Below are 21,537 nucleotides of genomic sequence, written 5' to 3' on the forward strand. Positions count from 1 at the left end.
AACCCTAACCACCAGGGCTATGGCCACCACACATCGATGGTCCAAACCAATAAACTCAATCCATGGTGGATTCTCTAACAAAACACTCCGACCCCTACTCAGCTGACCCCTGATCAGCTGACCCCTGATCAGCTGACCCCTGATCAGCTATCCCCCCCCCCCTACACTGACCCCTGATCAGCTATCCCCCCCCCCCTACACTGACCCCTGATCAGCTATCCCCCCCCCTACACTGACCCCTGATCAGCTATCCCCCCCCCCCCCCTACACTGACCCCTGATCAGCTATCCCCCCCCTACACTGACCCCTGATCAGCTATCCCCCCTCCCTACACTGACCCCTGATCAGCTATCCCCCTCCCTCCCTACACTGACCCCTGATCAGCTATCCCCCCCCCTCCCTACACTGACCCCTGATCAGCTATCCCCCCCCCCTACACTGACCCCTGATCAGCTATCCCCCCCCCCTCCCTACACTGACCCCTGATCAGCTATCCCCCCTCCCTACACTGACCCCTGATCAGCTATCCCCCCCCCTACACTGACCCCTGATCAGCTATCCCCCCCCCTACACTGACCCCTGATCAGCTATCCCCCCCCCTACACTGACCCCTGATCAGCTATCCCCCCCCCTACACTGACCCCTGATCAGCTATCCCCCCCCCCCCCTACACTGACCCCTGATCAGCTATCCCCCCCCCCCCCTACACTGACCCCTGATCAGCTATCCCCAGTATCCGCTGGCTGTTGCTATGCAGAAGTAGAACAGACAGAAGTTCCTCAAACTGCCATACGGGGGAATGCCTGAGTGGCAAACACACACACACACACACACACATGTGAATGCACACACACGCGTGAACGCACACACACACACACACACACACATGAATCCAGATGAACTCATTGAAGGGACGGATGGGGGGGCTGGGGGGGTCTTCCAGCCGAGTGAACCTCTGAGGTCTCCCCCTGGGCTGGCGTCACCACGCCGTGGGCCAGATGTGGCCCTCCTGGCCTCTCCTGTCCGTCCCCTCCTAGGGCCAGGAGGGTGTGGGGCTCAGCGCCTCTGCTCCGTGTGTGTGTGTGTGTGTGTGTGTGTGTGTGTGTGTGTGTGCGTGTGCGTGTGCGCGTGCGTGCGTGCGTGCGTGTCTCTCAGTCCCTGTTTCTGGATCAGTCTAGTTTATCTCTGTCTCTTTCGCTCGTTCTCTCTCTCCCTATCCGTCCGTCTGTCTTCCTCACTCTCTGCCTCTGCCTCTCCCTGCCTCACTCGTTCTTTCTCCCTCCGTCTGTCTCTTCCTCCTCTCTCTCTTTCTTGTTCTCGCGCTCTTGCTTTCCTTCTTGTTCTCTCTCTCTTTCTGCGTGTCTGTCTGTCTGTCTGTCTGTCTGTCTGTCTGTCTGTCTGTCTGTCTGTCTGTCTGTCTGTGTGTCTGTCTCTTTGTCTCTCTCTGTCTCTCTCTCTCTGTCTGTCTGTCTGTCTCTTCCTCCTGCCCCTCACATTACGAACACAGCTCTTCAGCCCTGCCCCTGACTGTACGTGAGTTCATCCATGTGTTTTTCATTGATCTGAATTCTTAATCAATATATATATATATATTTTTTTTTTTTAATGACTAACGATCCTATGATCTATGGGAGATATTAACAAGATCCACCATGTGTGGGCCGACTAACTGATGAATCGACCAATCCTTCAGTCCTAGAGATAAACGATGCATTAACATCCAGCTAGCGTTCCTTCCTACCCTCGCCCGTAGCACTGCAACGTTCCCATGGCGATACACCTATGTTTCCATGGCGATACACCTATGTTTCCATGGCGATACACCTATGTTTCCATGGCGATACACCTATGTTTCCATGGCGATACACCTGTGTTTCCATGGCGATACACCTATGTTTCCATTGCGATAGACCTGTGTTTCCATGGTGAGTCCATGAAAGACGTGAGCCTGCTATGGTGATTTTGTTCGAGTTATGTCGTTTTGAATTTACAGCCGAATGCGTAGGGTGGGCTAGGGTAAGTGGGTCACCCCCCACGGGGTCAGGTTAGGGGTCGGGTCAGCGAGCATGCACGTCTAAACGCTCCTGAGGACCTAAAGGAGAGCGGCGCAGTCTGTGGTAATGCCTCTGTGTGGAAGGTCACCCCCCTCACCCCCCTCACAGGGAACACTGAGTGTGTCCCAGTCATCAGGTCTCTGCTCTCCTCTCTGTGAGGACCAGGGGCCGTCAGGAACCCACCGGACCCCAGCGGACCCCAGCGTTCCGCTCCGTCCAGCAGAGAGCACCCTGGGAAGTGGAGTCTTTTGTGCTCTGAAGGAGCTCAGGTCGGGCTTCAGACCCAGTGGTTCTCCCTGAAGGAACAGCGTCACGTTGCCAGAACTCCTCTGTTCGCCGCTTGTTCGTTCTACAGGGAAGTTATTCCTGTGTATCTGTAGGAAACGGGAGAACATGGCCGTCTCCCGTTCCAACTGTTTTATGTGTTGGCTGATATACGATCCCCTTTGATGTGGTCGTCTGTCACAGCCCTGACAGACGACATTGTTTTCCATTGGAAAAAGGGTTAACCCACCAGACTAGCTGTGTGTGTGTGTGTGTGTGTGTGTGTGTGTGTGTGTGTGTGTGTGTGTGTGTGTGTGTGTGTGTGTGTGTGTGTGTGTGTGTGTGTGTGTGTGTGTGTGTGTGTGTGTGTGTGTGTGTGTGTGCTTCCCGTGTCTTAATGGCCATGCCGCCTGTTACCATGGCGACGGCCAGTCCAGACATGAGCCTGCGGGCACGTGTGTGTGTGTTGTATTTGTGGGGTGGACAATGGGAACCCCCATCTCTTTAATGTACTGAATGTGTGTGGCTGTTCTCAAAGTATTGATGTTTCAACAGTCAATATTCCTCCTCATTGACATTGAACTGAAAGAATGTATCTCACAAATATTCTGTTTTCTGTTTTCCTAGTTCATTCTTATAGTGTGTCGATGTGAATGATTTTATTGCCTTCTTGGCTCTAAGTTCTCGGTTGTGTTTGTATGTGCCTGTGCCTGTGTGCCTGTGTGTGTGTGTGTGTGTGTGTGTGTGTGTGTGTGTGTGTGTGTGTGTGTGTGTGTGTGTGTGTGTGTGTGTGTGTGTGTGTGTGTGTGTGTGTGTGTGTGTGTGTGTGTGACCTTGTTCCTGGTGGTTCCACTAGCTTCCTGTACGATGAATGAGTCCAGGGACTGAGCGCTGAGCCAAGAGGTCTTTCTAGAGGAGCAGCCATTAAACAGCCTCACCTCTCCTTCTCCTGTCACTGCTGGCCTGGAACGGTGAACTCTGCTCTGAAGAGCTTAAAGGTTACATCAACGCTTCTAGGCCGAAACATAAACGATCACATTCATCTGATCTGTCCTGCCCGCAGGCCGGCAAAAAATGTGTTTTTGCAGGCAGGCTCTGCTCCGAGATCGCACCCAAAAACAAATGGTACTACCTAGTACCTGCCACTCAAAACCAAAATAAATAGTATTCGAACCGATCACCGACAAGGGGTGGGTGTTGTGGGGTTTTGCGCTGCGTTCATGATAGTTTTTACTGGATGCACGAAGCACAGAAGGCAGGGGCGAGCTGGCTCAGTTTGGGATCTCGCTTCAACTACCGTCAGAAGTGACGTCACCCAACATCGCTGGTGCAACCTTTAACGTTCAGCATTCATAAGGCAGTGGCTTTATCGCAAGGGACGGACGGTCTGGTTTATTTCATCAAGTAGGAGTGGGGGTGTCCTCTAGCTCAAGGGCGGGAGCCCCTCGGCATGGCGTTGTGCTGGGGGTCAATACAGGCTGACCCCTCCTACCCAGACACAACTTGATAAATGCCAGGATTGGCTTTTCATTGAACCCCTAGAGGTTAAAGAGGTAAAACCAAGAAAGACCGCCCACCTATTAGCCTCGTCACACATCGTTAACACAGAGCGCTCGTTTACCTCGCCTTCCTAATCCCGGCCTCCTAACGACCCGGCGTCGGCCTATCAGGAGGCTTCCTGACAGCCCTGCTCGTTAGGCTCGTTAACGTGATGGACGACGGTGATGAGGGTTAGATTGAGGAACCGCCTCATTAACCTCCTTCACAGCTTGTTTGATTAATCTATCTGTCTGTCTGTCTGTCTGTCTGTCTGTCTGTCTGTCTGTCTGTCTGTCTGTCTGTCTGTCTGTCTGTCTGTCTGTCTGTCTGTCTGTCTGTCTGTCTGTCTGTCTGTCTGTCTGTCTGTCTGTCTGTCTGTCTGTCTGTGTGTCTCTCTGTCTGTCTCTCTGTCTGTCTGTCTCTGTCTCTGTCTGTTATTTTTTGATCTAATTGGGTTATAATTGATATGAGGAATCTGAATGAGCTGTGATTATTCTTAGTGATATTTTTTAAACCCATTTGACTTCACTGTGTCTCACACGGCGCGTGGGGACATTTGTCCGTGCCTTAATGGAGGTAGACTGGGCTGGCCAGTGCGAGTTACTGGGACCACTGGGAGCAGTGGGTTGGCCCCACCCCCACCCTGTGTGAAGGGCCGCGCCCCACCCTGTGGTCCGTGGTGCTGTCCTGGTCAGAGTGCCCCGTGGAGCATCTAGACTGCTCACCTTCAGCCGGACCCTCTGGGGGGCTGGGCTCCGCTCTGCGGGGGCCGTTCTGGGGACCAGGGCGGGCAGGGTTTAACGCTAGCCTTGGAAGTGCACCCTTCAGTCCGGGGATGTTATCTCTGTTTTCTGGAGGTGATGCACACACTGTTTATTGAAATGAGTCCTAAATCTTCACTAGCTTTTTTTTACCATAAACCTTAGTACTTCTCGCTGTGTGTGTGTGTGTGTGTGTGCGTGTGCGTGCCTGCGTGCGTACATACATACATACATACTGGATAGTACACAGAGCATGTGCACATGTGACAGTTGGTCCCGGGGTGATGTCACACGGCGTCGGCCACTCGTGTGTCAGCTCACTGAGCTCTGAACTGTGCCCAAATAAGGGCATCTGTCGTCCATCCATCCACCCATCCAGAGCAGGTTGAGAGGTGGAGGGCCATCCGCTCTGACACACACACACACACACACACACACACACACACACACACACACACACACACACACACACACACACACACACAGGCGCTACAGGCCCATTGTGAGAGGGTCACAATGGGCCTGTAGCTAACCCAACCTGAGGCCTGTATGAAGCTCTCCTCTTGCGTGTGCAAGACGAGGAACAGAACTCAACAGGGGTTTCAGGTGCCCCGGTGGGGGGGAGAGAGAGGGGGAGAGAGAGAGAGAGAGAGAGAGAGAGGGAGAGAGAGAGAGAGTTGTGTGTTTGGGCTCAGCGGTCTGGGCTCTGCTCTGTTTGGTTAAAAAAGGTAAATTGCCACGTCGACTTCTCCGGTTAATCACAGGGCTGCTGTCCCCTGTGATACTGAATCTCTCTGTCTCTGTCTCTCTCTGATGCATCACGGGGAGGTTACTGCTGGTGTATTTGAACTCACAGTAGCTATGCTAATGTTTAATGTCAAGCTACGTGTGTGGATTGAACACGCACACACACACGTTGACGTCTATATTTCATGACAAAGAGCACACGGTAAACACGTTTAAACCTGCTTCTCATCACACCCACAAATCTACCAGGCCAGTAATCCTGCAGCCCAGTGCAGACGAATTACTGGTGTACTGTTGAGGCCATTAGCAGCTGCAGCACACTGAAGGAAATCTAATCTGTTTATATAATGGAGACGGTGTAAGTTTCAGTGTTCAATAATGTGTGTGTGTGAGTGTGCACGCTGGGCCAGCGATCTAGTAAGAGGCTTAATGGCTGTAATGTGCAGTCCTTGTTATGAGGGTCAACGTCAGGTAAGATCCCCCCCATAAGGCTTAATGTAGCAGCAGTAATCACCAGTTAACGCGTCGTTGGACCGCACCAGAGGGGCCAGTCTCACACACTGGTCCACTAGTGGGTCCTGAGACCACCCAGGTTCACTCTACCTGAGGCCAACCATCAACAACACTGCTGATGGTTTGGGCGGCCTTTGGAAAGTACCTGGTAATAAGGAAACACACAAACAGCTACGTTTGCATCTTGTGATGTAGAAGTATCTCTCGTTTCTCCCTCCTACTTCTCCTTGGAGCAGCGGGGGGTTTCTTGCAGTGTCACCCTGTGGGTGCTCACGGTGAGCTCATCCTCTCGCTCGTCTGCTTACAGGAACGACCAGCCGGTGGATGATATAGACCAGAGGTCCTCTACCAGAGAAGGTACACACACACACACACACACACACACACACACACAGCCTGTGGACACCTGGCCCATGGGGTCTGGTGGTGCAAACAGAGGTAGTAGCTAAACGATTACGTTGGGATTAGCCGGCTCTCGTTGGGTTAAGCTCTCTTCGTATCGCCGAGGTTCAGAGTGTTTATGCTGAGCAGATAAGGCTGAGTCAAGTGTTCCTGAACACCAATGATCTGGCCTCACTCTGACCAGCCTGAACACATAATCACACGGTCAGATCATTGGTGTTACGATTTAATACACACTACATTTCAATGATGTAAATGATATTATGGTATGGTATCAATCTTGAAGCCTTCTGTTGTGTACTCTTTGGCGCCACTATTTGTGATAAGCGGGACCCATCAATACAATACAAACCTGTTCATAACATTCATAATTCATGGGATTAATAATTATCATTCATCAACTGTATAACTGCAGTCAGCTGGTCATTTAGCAGACACACTCGTTCAAAGGGACTTAGAGGTGAGATCTAGTGGACAGAGTGCAGAATGGGGAGAACTAAAGGTTTAACTGAACTTCTAGTTAACAAAGGGTTTGTGAGCTATAAGGGCCAGTAGCAGGTACCCTGTGACCCTGTGACCCGCTGACCCCCTGACCCCCTGACCCCGGGGGCTGTAGATGTGGCCCTCGTGTATCTACTGTCTACAGCCACTGGGTTTACAGTCAACGGAGGGACGAGGGAAGACGCTCTGTTCAGGGACGTGTCTGACGGGTTGATTGTGACGAGGGGTAATCAGCGTTCGGTCTCCCAGAATAGCAACACATAAAGATAGCGCTCGCTAATTAGAGCTCGTTGAGAAGATGCTACACTCTGAATAGTGTGGCTGTGAGTCAGACGGTGAGCTGACTCAGGACCTGGGGAGGGTGACTCCCAGAGCTCTGGGTAACACACACACACACACACACACACACACACACACACACACACACACACACACACACACACACCATGAGTCTGGTTCAAACTGAGGAGCACGCGCTAACTTTACGTAACAGGAGATGGGGGGGACGTTTGATGTCACAACATGGAGTTGTTTAGCTTGAAGACACTGGACAGAAATGGATGTGAACCGTGTTTGAGTGGAGGGACTGAGGGTTAACTCAAACTGGCACAAGGCAGTAGCTTCAGGCTACTGCGAATGTCTGCTGGGTTCCCTCTGTGTGATGGTCACACAAGCTTTGGTGGGATTAGTGGCGTCTGATACGGTTCGATAATAAATAATAAACAGATGCATTGTTCAACTGATGGGTTTTTGAGACAATCCTTGGCTTTGTTGAAACTTTCTTTAATTCGATTTCTGTCCTTTAGAAAGGATCAGCTTAATAAATCAATGCCTAAAACTAACCCAAAATTCAAGTATGCATTGATACACACAAAAGACAACTTCCTGCTCAAACATTCCATGGACGTGATTGGTCGAGGCGTTGTGATATCACGGCCCCTCCCACCTCCCTCTACTTCCTGTCCCTCGCCCTCTGAGGACCCGCCCCTCTACTTCCGGTCCCTCGCCCTCTGAGGACCCGCCCCTCTACTTCCTGTCCCTCGCCCTCTGAAGGCCCGCCCCTCTACTTCCTGTCCGGCCTGGTGGTCCTGTTGATGTTGATGTTCCCCTTCCAGCCCCTGGCTCCGCACGGGACAGGAAGTAGTACAGGAAGTCTGCTGGTGGCGGCGGGAACGCAGACAAACACGGCCGTGTCGAATTTGTCTGCGTGGAACGTGGAAAAGGGCTCTGAGGGGTGATTACTGTTGTGTGATTGAGCCCTGGGGGGGGGCTCTGGGCTCTACGGCCTGTTGACCAGTGACCACTAAAGACCCTTATCCCCGGCTACGGACGCCATGGTCGCCTTTATGAATGTAGGAACAACACAGGTTGGGATGGCACAAAGCCTTGACCTATCAAGGCTCGAGTTGCTCAGTGTTTGTATCCCTCATACCAGAGATAGGAGGGACTTCCAGACACTTTGTGTTGACTTTAGTTTTTCTGTCCCTATGGAACATACCCAGTGGATTCTAGCTGGTCAGAACCTAAAGCTAATCCATGCTACCAGAGGCTAGTCGTTGTGGCGGCACGTCCTGGCAGCTCTCCAGCGGTAACAAGAGAAGGGAGAGGGAGGGAGGGAGGGAGGGAGTGATGTGGTACTCCTGTGTGTGTGTAGCTGCGGGCTAGTGTTGGTACAGGACAGAATGCGGGGGAGAACGTGCACCAACATGAGGCTGTCAACAGCTGTACATTCTGTCGGGAGACAGCCGAGGGCTCGATGATAAATTGGAAAACTCTGCCCCCTACTGGAGGAACCAAGTAGTAGTAGTCCACAAAATGTAGACGTCGTTTAAATCGGGACAATTTGTTCCAGTGTATCGGTACTTTATATAAGTGACGAGTTGGTGGATATATGATCTACATTAGTTGATGATGATGGTAATGGCATATTAGATTTAATCTAAAGAGAATGTGACCCATTTAAAAAGTCATATTTTGTTACTGGACTGCAGGCCTCAGCCTCTCAGATATGTGGTGTGATCGTCATGTGGTCTGCAACACACAGTCGTCTGTTGTCTCTGCAGGCTGGAAATCTAGTTTGAGGAACACACATTCACGCACACACGCGCACGCACACGCACACACACACATCGCTCTGACTGCACACAGAACAGTCTGCCATCATCGCTCTGACTGCACACAGAACAGTCTGCCAGCATCGCTCTGACTGCACACAGAACAGTCTGCCAGCATCGCTCTGACTGCACACAGAACAGTCTGCCAGCATCGCTCTGACTGCACACAGAGCAGTCTGCCAGCATCGCTCTGACTGCACACAGAACAGTCTGCCAGCATCGCTCTGACTGCACACAGAACAGTCTGCCAGCATCGCTCTGACTGCACACAGAACAGTCTGCCAGCATCGCTCTGACTGCACACAGAACAGTCTGCCATCCCGCTCTGACTGCACACAGAGCAGTCTGCCAGCATCGCTCTGACTGCACACAGAGCAGTCTGCCATCCCGCTCTGACTGCTCACAGAACAGTCTGCCAGCATCGCTCTGACTGCACACAGAACAGTCTGCCAGCATCGCTCTGACTGCACACAGAACAGTCTGCCATCCCGCTCTGACTGCACACAGAACAGTCTGCCATCCCGCTCTGACTGCTCACAGAACAGTCTGCCAGCATCGCTCTGACTGCACACAGAACAGTCTGCCATCCCGCTCTGACTGCACACAGAACAGTCTGCCATCCCGCTCTGACTGCACACAGAACAGGGATTACAGGTCATCACCTTTAGGGTTTACAACGTGTATGATCGATGTCAACCTGGGGTTTAAACAAAGGAAAAGGACTCATGTGTATTTTGTGTTATTTCTGATTGACTGATTGATTGACTGACTGCTGTGTGTTCACTGCTGTAGATTGACATTACTGATTGATAAAGTGTCCATTCAGTGTTCCCGTGCTCACCGCTCTATCTCACTGTCCTCCAGGTTGCTGGAATGGGTAACCTGCTAAAAGTCCTAACAAGGGATATAGAGAACTGTCCACACTTTTTCCTGGACTTTGAAAGTAAGTCCGGGGCGGTCCAAGTGTCCCGTCTGTGTGGGGGTGTGAGGGGATAGGCGGGGACTCGCTGGGCGTCGGCGGCGCACACTGATGACATCACGGGGCTTTTCCCCTCCTCTTCCGGAGTTTTCCCTTTGCCTGTTCCAGAACGCCTCCGTCTCTGTCCTCCTCACTCTGAAGTTAACTGAGGACTGATGTTTTAACACCGTCTCTCTCTGTCTCTCTCCTTGTCTCTCTGTCTCTCTGTCTCTGTCTCTCTGTCTCTCTCCTTGTCTCTCTGTCTCTCTCTGTCTCTGTCCCTGTCTCTCTGTCTCTGTCTCTCTCTGTCTCTCTCTCTCTCTCTCTCTCTCTCTGTCTCTCTCTCTCTCTCTCTCTCTGTCTCTGTCTCTGTCTCTGTCTCTCTCTGTCTCTCTCTCTGTCTCTGTCTCTCTCTCTGTCTCTCTCTCTGTCTCTGTCTCTGTCTCTGTCTCTCTCTCTGTCTCTCTCTGTCTCTGTCTCTCTCTCTCTCTCTCTCTCTCTCTCTCTCTCTCTCTCTCTCTCTCTGTGTGTCTCTCTCTCGCCTCTTTCTCTCTCCCTTCTCTTGCAGAAACCAAATGGGGAATCTCTTAAAAGTCCTCACTTGCACAGACCTTGCACAGGGGCCAAACTTTTTCCTTGACTTTGAAAGTGAGCACTGCTTTCTGCCTCGCTGCATCTCCCCCCCCCCCCCCCCCCCCCATGTTCCCCTGAAGGGTCAAAGGTCACCCTGCCTCCCTCTGTTTCTACAGCAGCGAGTCATAGTGGGATGGATGCGATGGATGATCACTGGGTTCAGGGGGGAGTTTAGGGGGTTGAGAGCGGAGTTGACCCTTGACCCTTGTTGATCCCCCCCACCTCTTGTTTCCACGACTACACTAACGCCCTGCATGTGCCTACCTCCTCATATCTGGCTAACCATGTCTAACCTTCGTCTCCCACCGCCTCCTCTTCACCGGCCCCTTTGTCCTTTCTGTCCTCATGTCTTTCGTTTTCCGGCGGTCTGTTTCTTATTTCTATGTTTACCTTCTACATTCTATAGTTCTGTTCTTCTTTCATCACGTGTGTCCCGATGCTTCTAGTGGTTGCCCTCGTATAGCCTTCCTCCCAAGTGTGTCTTAAACACTCCCGCTTCATTGTTTTTGTGTTGTCTATGTTGTTTAATGCTGCACTGACTCCATCCTAGATAGATTCATGTTAGATTCATTCTAATTCATTCATTTAGTATGCCTTGTTCTTGTGAGCCTTTGTCTTTTTTTAATGCTTAAGCAAGTAGTTAACGTTGTGATCTTCTCTCATTATAATGGCATAACCTGACAGTACACACATTGCACACAAACACATTGTTTCACTGATTATAAATGCAGTGCTAACTTCCCTATGTTTGTTAGTGGGTGTATTGCCCTACGGTTGCCGTGGTAACTCATGTGTAAATAACATGCAGCAGCCAGTAGCTGTGAGTCCGTCCCAGCTGAAGAGCTCGGAGCTGAAGAGCTCAGAGCTGAGCCGTAGCACAGGGCTGTGATCAGACCGTCTGGAGCGCCTGGAGATAGGGCTCCTCGTTACACAACACATTATGCCATTATATCGACCTTTTGCTGCTGTTGGCTGTGAAAAGTTGTTGATTAAGTGAAATGTCAACTGTTAGATTTCTTGAATGTGTGTTCCTATAGAATTCCCTCACTAATTGTGTGTCTGTGTGTCTGTCTGTGCGCGCGTGCGTCTGTCTGTCTGTCTGTCTGTCTGTCTGTCTGTCTGTCTGTCTGTCTGTCTGTCTGTCTGTCTGTCTGTCTGTCTGTCTGTCTGTCTGTCTGTCTGTCTGTCTGTCTGTCTGTCTGTCTGTCTGTCTGTCTGTCTGTCTGTCTGTCTGTCTGTCTGTCTGTCTGTCTGTCTGTCTGTCTGTCTGTGTGTGTGTGTGTCTGGTGTGTGTGTGTGTGTGTGTGTCTGGTGTGTGTGTGTGTGTGTGTGTGTAGACGCCCAGCCCACAGAGGGGGAGCGCGAGGTGTGGAAGCAGGTGAACTCCGTCCTTCAGGACTCGGACAGCATCCTGAGCGGCCTGCAGTCCTACAAGGGGGCAGGCCAGGAGATCAGGGATGTAAGACACGCCCCCTCACTCACTCACTCACTCACTCACTCACTCACTCACTCACTCACTCACTCACTCACTCACTCACTCACACAGTCACTCTCTCACACTGTCACTCACTCACTCACTCACTCACTCACACACACAGTCACTCTCTCACACTGTCACTCACTCACTCACTCACTCACTCACACACACAGTCACTCTCTCACACTGTCACTCACTCACTCACTCACTCACTCACACACACAGTCACTCTCTCACACTGTCACTCACTCACACAGTCACTCACTCACACTGTCACTCACTCACACAGTCACTCACTCACTCACTCACTCACACACAGTCACTCTCAGTCACCCAGTCAATCAGTCACAGTCAGTCACTCACAGTCACTCACTCACTCACACAGAACCGATACTAGAATTATGATATCATAAAGGACACGGTCAGTATACAATGAGGGAACGTACCCAAACACACCGGGTACAGTGGGTAATAATAATCATTATTCTACTTCATCTAAGAATGCTCGATTCTGATTGGCTGGGAGGGGTGCATTAATCCGGCATATTGCCCGCTGACTTGTCGGTTCTACTTGCTGCTGACTGAGCACAGTAGATCAATACGCCGCTTGTATCGTTTTCTATCACATACATTTCCAAGTAAAAATAAACCAAGGAGTGCATGTTTGATCGATCGTCATTAAAGCTGACTTGATACGAATGTAGCAGCTACGTTATTAAACTAGTGATCAGATCCAGCCTTGTGTGGTTGCTATAGAAACGAGTTACCTACAGCTGAGCTAACGTTATTCACCGTAGTTCTAAAGGGAACTACTTTTCGAGGGAGATGAACTTAAACAGAGTATACATTTAATAAGCATGCAATACGAATAAGAAAAAGGCTAATTATTAAAGTATTTGAATTATTTTATTATGTCGGCCGGCGCGAAGTAGAATAAACGGAATAATCACCTCAAGGCAGGGCAATAAACAGTTTGATATGCCCGGCTCGCGGAAGGTAAGCCGTCCACGAGCCGGGCATATCAAACTGTTTATTGCCCGGCCTCTCGGTGATTATTCCTTGCTCATTACCTAGACAGACCAGAACAAAGCAGTTCTGTCTGGACACGGCACCAACTCAGTCTCAGCCCAATGAAGCCGACACAGTGTGTGTGGGATGAGTATACTCAACTGTGTGTGTGTGTGTGCGTGCGTGTGCGTGTGCGTGTGTGTGCAGGCCATACAGAAGCCCAACGATGCGCTGCTGCAGGACCGGGCGTGGAACTCTGTGTGTCCGCTGGTCAAGAAGCTGAAGGTGTTCTACAGCTTCTCCCTGAGGCTAGGTACCACCGCCCCCACGTACCCCCCTGACACCCCCTCAACCTCTCACCCGACCTCTGACCTCTCACCCTCACTCCTCCCCTCTCCTCTCCCCCCTCCCCTCTCTCCCCCCTCTCCTCTCTCCCTTCTCCTCTCCCCTCTACACCATCACCCCTCCCCTCCCCTCTCCTCTCCCCCCTCACCTCTCCTCTCCCCCCTCCCCTCTCCCCTCTCCTCTCTTATCTCTCTCCCCTCTCCTCTCCCCCCTCTCCACTCCTCTCCACCCTCCCCTAACTCCCCTCCCCTCTCTCACCTCTCCTCTCCCCCCTCCCCTCTCTTATCTCTCTCCCCTCTCCCCCCTCAGCTCTCCCCCCTCCCCTCTCTCCCCTCTCCTCTCCTCTCTCCTCCCCTCCCCTCTCTTATCTCTCTCCCCTCTCCTCTCTTATCTCTCTCCCCTCTCCCCCCTCAGCTCTCAACCCTAACCTCTAATCCCTCCTTTCTCCCCCCCCCCCCCTCACCTGTGTCTGAGGACCAGGTGTAGTGTCCCTCCTCGTTAAGGCTCCGCCTCCTTTACACCTCGTTAAACATAACTTTTTACATTTATTTTAGATAATTAGACAATGCAAAGACATTCCACATTCCACGCTAACATTTAGATACACTGTGTGTGTGTGTGTGTGTGTGTGTGTGTGTGTGTGTGTGTGTGTGTGTGTGTGTGTGTGTGTGTGTGTGTGTGTGTGTGTGTGTGTGTGTGTGTGTGTGTGTGCAGAGGAGGCCCTGCAGAGCCTGCTGGAGTCCCTCACCTGCCCCCCTGGCTCCCCCACCCAGCACCTGGAGAGAGAGCAGGCGCTGGCCAAGCAGTTCGCCGAGATCCTCCACTTCACGCTGCGCTTTGACGAGCTCAAGGTACACACACACACACGCACACACACACGCACACACGCACACGCACCCCTTTGAGGCTCTGATGGTTCTCGTGTTCTTCAGATGAGGAGTCCGGCCATCCAGAACGACTTCAGCTACTACAGGAGAACCATCAGCAGGAACCGCATCAACAACAAGAACGTGAGCCCCAAACCCCCCCTTTATCCGTCTAGATCCATGAACCCCCTTTATCTGTGATACATGAACCCCCTTTATCTGTGATACATGAACCCCCTTATCCGTCTAGATCCATGAAGCCCCTTTATCTGTGATACATGAACCCCTTTATCTGTGATACATGAACCCCCTTATCCGTCTAGATACATGTACCCCCTTTATCTGTGATACATGAACCCCTTTATCCGTCTAGATACATGAACCCCCTTTATCTGTGATACATGAACCCCTTTATCTGTGATCCATGAACCCCCTTTATCTGTGATACATGAACCCCTTTATCCGTCTAGATACATGTACCCCCTTTATCTGTGATACATGAACCCTTTTATCCGTCTAGATACATGAACCCCCTTTATCTGTGATACATGAACCCCCTTTATCTGCGATACATGAACCCCCTTTATCTGTGATACATGAACCCCTTTATCTGTGATACATGAATCCCCTTTATCTGTGATCCATGAAGCCCCTTTATCTGTGATCCATGAAGCCCCTTTATCTGTGATCCATGAAGCCCCTTTATCTGTGATCCATGAAGCCCCTTTATCTGTGATGACTGAGCGTTAACCTAGAACACTATGAGGAGAAGCCTCCTTTAGCAGCAGGACCAGCACTGCGCCCCAGAGGTACACAAGGCCACACCGCTGACGCTCTCCGTCCTGCAGCTGGACATGGAGAAGGAGGTGAACAACGAGATGGCCAATCGGATGTCTCTGTTCTACGCCGAGGCCACGCCCATGCTGAAGACCCTCAGCACCGCCACCACCAACTTTGTGTCGGAGGTGAGACCCCGGCTCGGTCCATGTCGTTGTTTACCAAACGAGGGCCGCATGTGACACGCAAGGCCGACCAATCATCACTGGGATCACATCGTTAGGACCGACCAATGAGGGTTCAGATCACATCGTTAGGACCCGCTAGTAGAACTCCTAACCCCCCCCCCCCCCCCCCCCCCCCCCTCTGTCCTAGAGGTCTCCTAACCCCCCCCCCCCCCCCCCCCCCCCCTCCCCTCTGTCCTAGAGGTCTCCTAACCCCCCCCCCCCCTCTGTCCTAGAGGTCTCCTAACCCCCCCCCCTCCTCCTCCTCTGTCCTAGAGGTCTCCTAACCCCCCCCCCCCCTCCCCTCTGTCCTAGAGGTCTCCTAACCCCCCCCCCCCCCCCCCCCCCTCCCCTCTGTCCTAGAGGTCTCCTAACCCCCCCCCCCCTCTGTCCTAGAGGTCTCCTAACCCCCCCCCCCCCCCCCCCTCTGTCCTAGAGGTCTCCTAACCCCCCCCCCCCCCCTCTGTCCTAGAGGTCTCCTAACCCCCCCCCCCCCCCCCCCCCTCTGTCCTAGAGGTCTCCTAACCCCCCCCCCCCCTCTGTCCTAGAGGTCTCCTAACCCCCCCCCCCCCCCCCTCTGTCCTAGAGGTCTCCTAACCCCCCCCCCCTCCCCTCTGTCCTAGAGGTCTCCTAACCCCCCCCCCCCTCTGTCCTAGAGGTCTCCTAACCCCCCCCCTCTGTCCTAGAGGTCTCCTAACCCCCCCCCCCCCCCCCTCTGTCCTAGAGGTCTCCTAACCCCCCCCCCCCCTCTGTCCTAGAGGTCTCCTAACCCCCCCCCCCCCCCCCTCTGTCCTAGAGGTCTCCTAACCCCCCCCCCCCCTCTGTCCTAGAGGTCTCCTAACCCCCCCCCCTCCTCCTCCTCCCACAGAACAAGACCCTTCCTCTGGAGAACACGACGGACTGTCTCAGCACCATGGCCAGCGTCTGCAAGGTCATGCTGGAGACCCCGTAAGACCCTCACTCACTCACTCACTCACTCACTCACTCACTCACTCACTCACTCACTCACTCACTGCCTGCAGTCATATGTATATATATATATGGTACGTGTTTCTTCTTTGCCTCTTTGTAACATTCTCCCTCTCTCTCTCTCTCTCTCTCTCTCCCTCTCCCTCTCCCTCTCTCCCCCCCCCTCCCCCTCTCAGGGACTACACCAGCCGGTTCAGTCGGGATGACACCCTGCTGTTCTGCATGAGGGTGATGGTGGGGGTCATCATCCTCTACGACCACGTGCACCCCAACGGGGCCTTCAACAAGTCCTCCAAGATAGACGTAGGAACACAATCAGACACAGACACACACCCAGACAAACAGACACACACACACAATCAGACACAGACACAGACACACACCCAGACAAACAGACACACACACACAATCAGAGACATACACAAACACACACCCAGACAAACAGACACACACACACAATCAGAGACATACACAGACACACACCGAGACAAACAGACACACACACACAATCAGAGACATACACAAACACACACTGAGTCAAACAGACACACACACACAATCAGAGGCATACACAGACACACACTGAGACAAACAGACACACACACACACAATCAGAGACATACACAAACACACACCGAGACAAACAGACACACACACACAATCAGAGACATACACAAACACACACTGAGTCAAACAGACACACACACACAATCAGAGGCATACACAGACACACACTGAGACAAACAGACACACACACACTTATACTGAGTCACACACACACCCAGACTCCAACAAGTCCTCCAAGATAGACGTATGAACAAGTACACAAACACTGACGCAGACAAACGAAGGGACACACACACACACAATGACAAACAGCCACACACACACACACACGCACTGAGACACGTACACACACTCACCCAGCCTTCAGGTGGCCTCCAGACGTCCTCACTGTGTGTGTGTGTGTGTGTGTGTGTGTGTGTGTGTGTGTGTGTGTGTGTGTGTGTGTGTGTGTGTGTGTGTGTGTGTGTGTGTGTGTGTGTGTGTGTGTGTGTGTGTGTGTGTGTGCAGATGAAAGGCTGTATAAAGGTGCTGAAGGACCAGCCTGCAGACTCAGTGGAAGGCCTCCTCAACGCTCTGAAGTACGTCTCCCCTCTCGCCTCCTCCTCCCCTCTCTCCTCCTCTTTCACTCTCTCCTCCTCTCCCTCCTCCTCCTCCTCCTCCTCTTTCACTGTCTCCTCCTCCTCCTCCTCTTTCACTGTCTCCTCCTCCTCCTCCTCCTCTCCCTCCTCCTCCACTCTCTCCTCCTCTTTCACTCTCTCCTCCTCCTCCTCCTCCTCTTTCACTCTCTCCTCCTCCTCCTCCACTCTCTCCTCCTCCTCCACTCTCTCCCTCCTCCTCCGCCTCCTCCTCCTCTTTCACTGTCTCCTCCTCCTCCACTCTCTCCTCCTCTTTCACTCTCTCCTCCTCTCCCTCCTCCTCCTCTTTCACTCTCTCCTCCTCTCCCTCCTCCTCCTCCTCCTCCTCCTCTTTCACTGTCTCCTCCTCCTCCTCCTCCTCCTCCTCCTCCTCCTCCTCCTCTTTCACTCTCTCCTCCTCTCCCTCCTCCTCCTCCTCCTCCTCCTCCTCCTCCTCCTCCTCTTTCACTGTCTCCTCCTCCTCCTCCTCCTCCTCTTTCACTCTCTCCTCCTCCTCCTCCTCCTCCTCCTCCTCCTCCTCCTCCTCCTCTCCCTCCTCCTCCTCCTCCTCCTCTCTGGCTCCAGTGCTTCATGCTAACGTCACATTAAACACACCTAAGATGTATAATATAGTATCTTGGAAGTGGCCTTATATCTGTGGCTCTAACATTGCTTTTTGTTGGTCTTGAATCCACATTTAGAAATGTGAACCTGTCTGCACACTGTTTTATAATAAACTGATAACTAGATCTTGTCATCACGCTTTCAAATATTACTGGAAAAGCGCACTCTGCATGCTTTGGGCTTGACCTCTACCGTGACCTCTACCGTGACCTCTACTGTGACCCCTCCCTCCGCAGGTTCACGACCAAACACCTGAACGACGAGTCCACCCCCAAGAACATCCGCTCAATGCTCCAGTAGCCCCGCCCCCCCCCCCCCCCGCCGCGGGTGCGTTTGTTTTTTAGTTCGCAACCATGAAGAGGACCGATGGCCTCCGACAAAAGATGTATATGTTTACATTATTTAAAAGACAAAAGATGTTGTTAATACTCTGTGTGTGTGTGTGTGTGTGTGTGTGTGTATGTGTGCGTGCGTGTATTTGCCTTTGCCATTCCTACGAAGTTACTCAGTCGCTCTGATCATCCGTCATCACGTCAGCACACATGAGAAGAAAGAAGCACACACACACAATGCCTTGACCTGTGTTATTAAAGCAGCAGTACCTTACCTCCAGGTGGTCCTGGATCACCTCGTCATTGACAGCCATTGGGCTCCCTCTTGTGATCGGACACAAATGGGAGTGTTCTACCGTATGAGTGGGGGACATGCCCTCTCGTGATGTCACAAGTGGGAGTGTTCTACCGTATGAGTGGGGGACATGCCCTCTCGTGATGTCACAAGTGGGAGTGTTCTACCGTATGAGTGGGGGACATGCCCTCTTCTGATGTCACAAGTGGGAGTGTCCTACAGTTTGAATGGGGGACATGCCCTCTTGTGATGTCACAAGTGGGCGTCTCCAACATTCTTACACTAGGACACTCACTTGTGACAACACAAGAGGGCGTGTCCAACGTTAATATGGCAGGACAATTCCACGTGTGACACCAAACATCTGTGTGAACACTTGTGGCGTCACATGTGTAAATGGCTCTTAATGGCTGATCTGTGCGCCACCTGGTGGTGGGACAGGCGGTGGTGGGACAGTGTCCACCCTCTGGACACCTGCCTGCCTTAAATATCATTACTGTCGCTTAGCGCGAAACCCTTGGAGATCGTCTGTTAAACATGTGAACGCCACGCCTGTCATCTGAGTGGGCCGTGTGTCGCCTCTTCTCCAGCTTACAATCCCCTTTCTCTCGCTGGGAGAGTTGAGACACATGACGCAGATGTTGTAGTTATCCTGCTGCCTTGGAAGGAGAGTTCTCGTGTTCATCCGGCGCGAGGCCACGTGGAGCTTCACTGGATCGGTCCGCGGGGCCGACGGCACTGTGTCTGCGCCGCACAATAAACCAAATGTTTCTTCTCGTCGTTGTAACCTCTGTCCTTCGGGTGATATTTATGTCCTGCGTGTGTGTGTGAGGTGCTTCATTTAGTATCCCCTCTCGTCTCCCGGTGTTCCTCCTGTGACGGACTGTATTAAAACAAAAGTCTTTAAAGTAGAAGCGAGAGGTAAATCCTGCGAGGTGCTGACGGTTCTGTCCCTCGCTCTGAGCGTCTGGGGGGTCCCCGGTCCAACCAAGCCAGTCCCCCTGGGGTAAAGGACAGAGAGAGAGAGAGAGTGAACTGGGTGAGATCCACCCAGTGAACCTCTTTCCCTCTGCTCTCTCTCCTCGCGTGTCTGGAGGTCTGTCCGAGGCGTCCTTGTCTCAAGGTTGATTTAATTAATTACTTTTGGTTCCAGAACACTTTTGAACACAGTTGAAACAAAGGCCTCGTTACGTTAAGTGTTGAGAAGGGAAGTATTTTAAGATGACGGTTTGGTTTGGTTCCTGAATCTGCCCTGGGCTTCTCTCAGTCATCCGAAATAAAAGATTTACCCCTTTTTATTATTATAGATAGTTAACCAAAGACGCATTTAATCCATGAATCACTGGCTGTGTCACATTTAAATGAAATCTGACCACGTGGTTGCAAAAGGAATCCGAGAACCGTGTTAAAGGAGCGTAATCTGAGCCAGGTTGGGTCTGGGTCCTTATCCACGCTGAATAAACCTCAACAGTGTTTTCTGATCACATCACCGCTGTCCAGATTATGTCCAACTGTGTCATATTGTTGAAGGTCACTGGGCTCACTGGTTCTACGTTGATGGGATCCGTTCGGTTACCAGTTCGTTGGAATCTGCCGAGAATTTGGTCCGTAAATGTACGACTGCAGAACAACATACTACTATTTCTTCAAGAACTACTGGATTTACTTTACATAATCGTCTGTGCAGCCTTTAAATCAACCTTTTGAAGCATTGTGGTTGCCATGGCTACAGCGGTATTCGATACCTTGACTAAGCGAACCTGTATTCCTATCTGCTTTTGTGCTCTTAAATTCATCCTATACCATATCACACACGTATACTCAGCGCTCGTAAATGAACTGTACTCACATCGTTACCTACTAATTCATTCCATATCTTTGAATAATTCCCCTGTGTTTTATCCCTGGTGTGAGTTTTAGAAACATAACTGTAAGCCATACTGGGAGGTCTGGGTGTGATAGTGGGTGAGTGTCGTGGTCACATGGGAATGAATGATTAGCGTGCATTTACAAACCCTGTGATGTATGATACTGACATTGTTCATGAACTGACTTGAAGTGGGCTCTTGGTATTTTGATTATAATTCTTTTTTTTTGTTAAACCTTATTCCAAAATGGATGTACACAAAGCTTTCCCTTTCTTTTCTTTTTTACCCGAAATATGCTACTGTGTTATTCTGAGATTTCAACTCTGTTTTTAACTGAAACGATCAGTTTATTGTCAGGTAACTGCTATTAATTAACAGTTAATTGTCAGTTCAGATCCTTGAGTTCTGACTCCATGTTTATAATGATTTGGCCTTGTAACGAATGGGATGTGTGGATTGAAAATTAAAGGTGGTACATTTCTTAAATTGTGTTTCTATTTTTTTTTTTCTGCTGGTGTCCCCTTGTCAAATACAAAATACACAATGGACAAATAGGGTTCTTGGTATACATGGTAAAGCCAGTGGGGCAATTGCTCTGTCGCTAGCTTAGCCACTTTTTAGAGTTTAACACGGTTTTAAACTCAAGAAGTCACGTGACGTCTTAAGCTCCATTGCTGTGAGCCTGTGTCATATGTACCTGTGGTTTAACCTGCAGCTGAGTTTTACCTTGATCTCAATTGCTGTGTCTTCAGAGAAATTCACATCAGACACTAGAGGGCGTATTTTGTGCGTGGTAGTCTAATCTCGAAACTGACTCGGTTTTAGAGGAGACTAAACCAGTTTGCAGGACGAAACAAGGCTCCATCATAACCGACACACACACACAGAATTAGTTTTATGAATTATTAGTAATAGGTATGCATGATACATTTACACTTATTACACCAGGTAGGCCTTCAGTACAATACAGGCTACAATATAGGAGTTGCTTAAAGTGGCCAACTAAAACTCTACAAAGAACAGATTATTTGTGTGTAATAAAATAAATGAACAAACAGGATCGCACCAATCAACGAAATATAAAA

General features: G+C 51.1%; 1 protein-coding gene across 2 annotated transcripts; it reads left to right on the plus strand.

Moving 5' to 3' along the window:
* Positions 1-6,079: 6,079 nt before the first annotated feature.
* fam49a (family with sequence similarity 49 member A) lies at positions 6,080-20,938 on the plus strand. 2 transcript variants are annotated; one of them, XM_060041209.1, is made up of 11 exons: positions 6,080-6,235; positions 10,422-10,501; positions 11,824-11,945; positions 13,179-13,284; positions 14,031-14,167; positions 14,249-14,326; positions 15,031-15,147; positions 16,052-16,131; positions 16,329-16,455; positions 17,227-17,297; positions 18,194-20,938. In XM_060041209.1, exons 2-11 carry the CDS (start codon positions 10,429-10,431, stop codon positions 18,255-18,257), a joined length of 975 nt encoding a protein of 324 aa, XP_059897192.1. In that variant the 5' UTR covers positions 6,080-6,235; positions 10,422-10,428; the 3' UTR covers positions 18,258-20,938. The 2 variants fall into 2 exon arrangements, with proteins under 2 accessions (XP_059897192.1, XP_059897193.1); XM_060041210.1 differs by lacking the exon at positions 10,422-10,501 and adding an exon at positions 9,760-9,838 and having other exon boundaries at positions 6,091-6,235.
* The last annotated feature ends 599 nt before the right edge of the window (positions 20,939-21,537 follow it).

This window comes from Gadus macrocephalus, chromosome 21 (genome assembly GCF_031168955.1).
Source record: "Gadus macrocephalus chromosome 21, ASM3116895v1".
NCBI classification, from domain to species: Eukaryota; Metazoa; Chordata; class Actinopteri; order Gadiformes; family Gadidae; genus Gadus; species Gadus macrocephalus.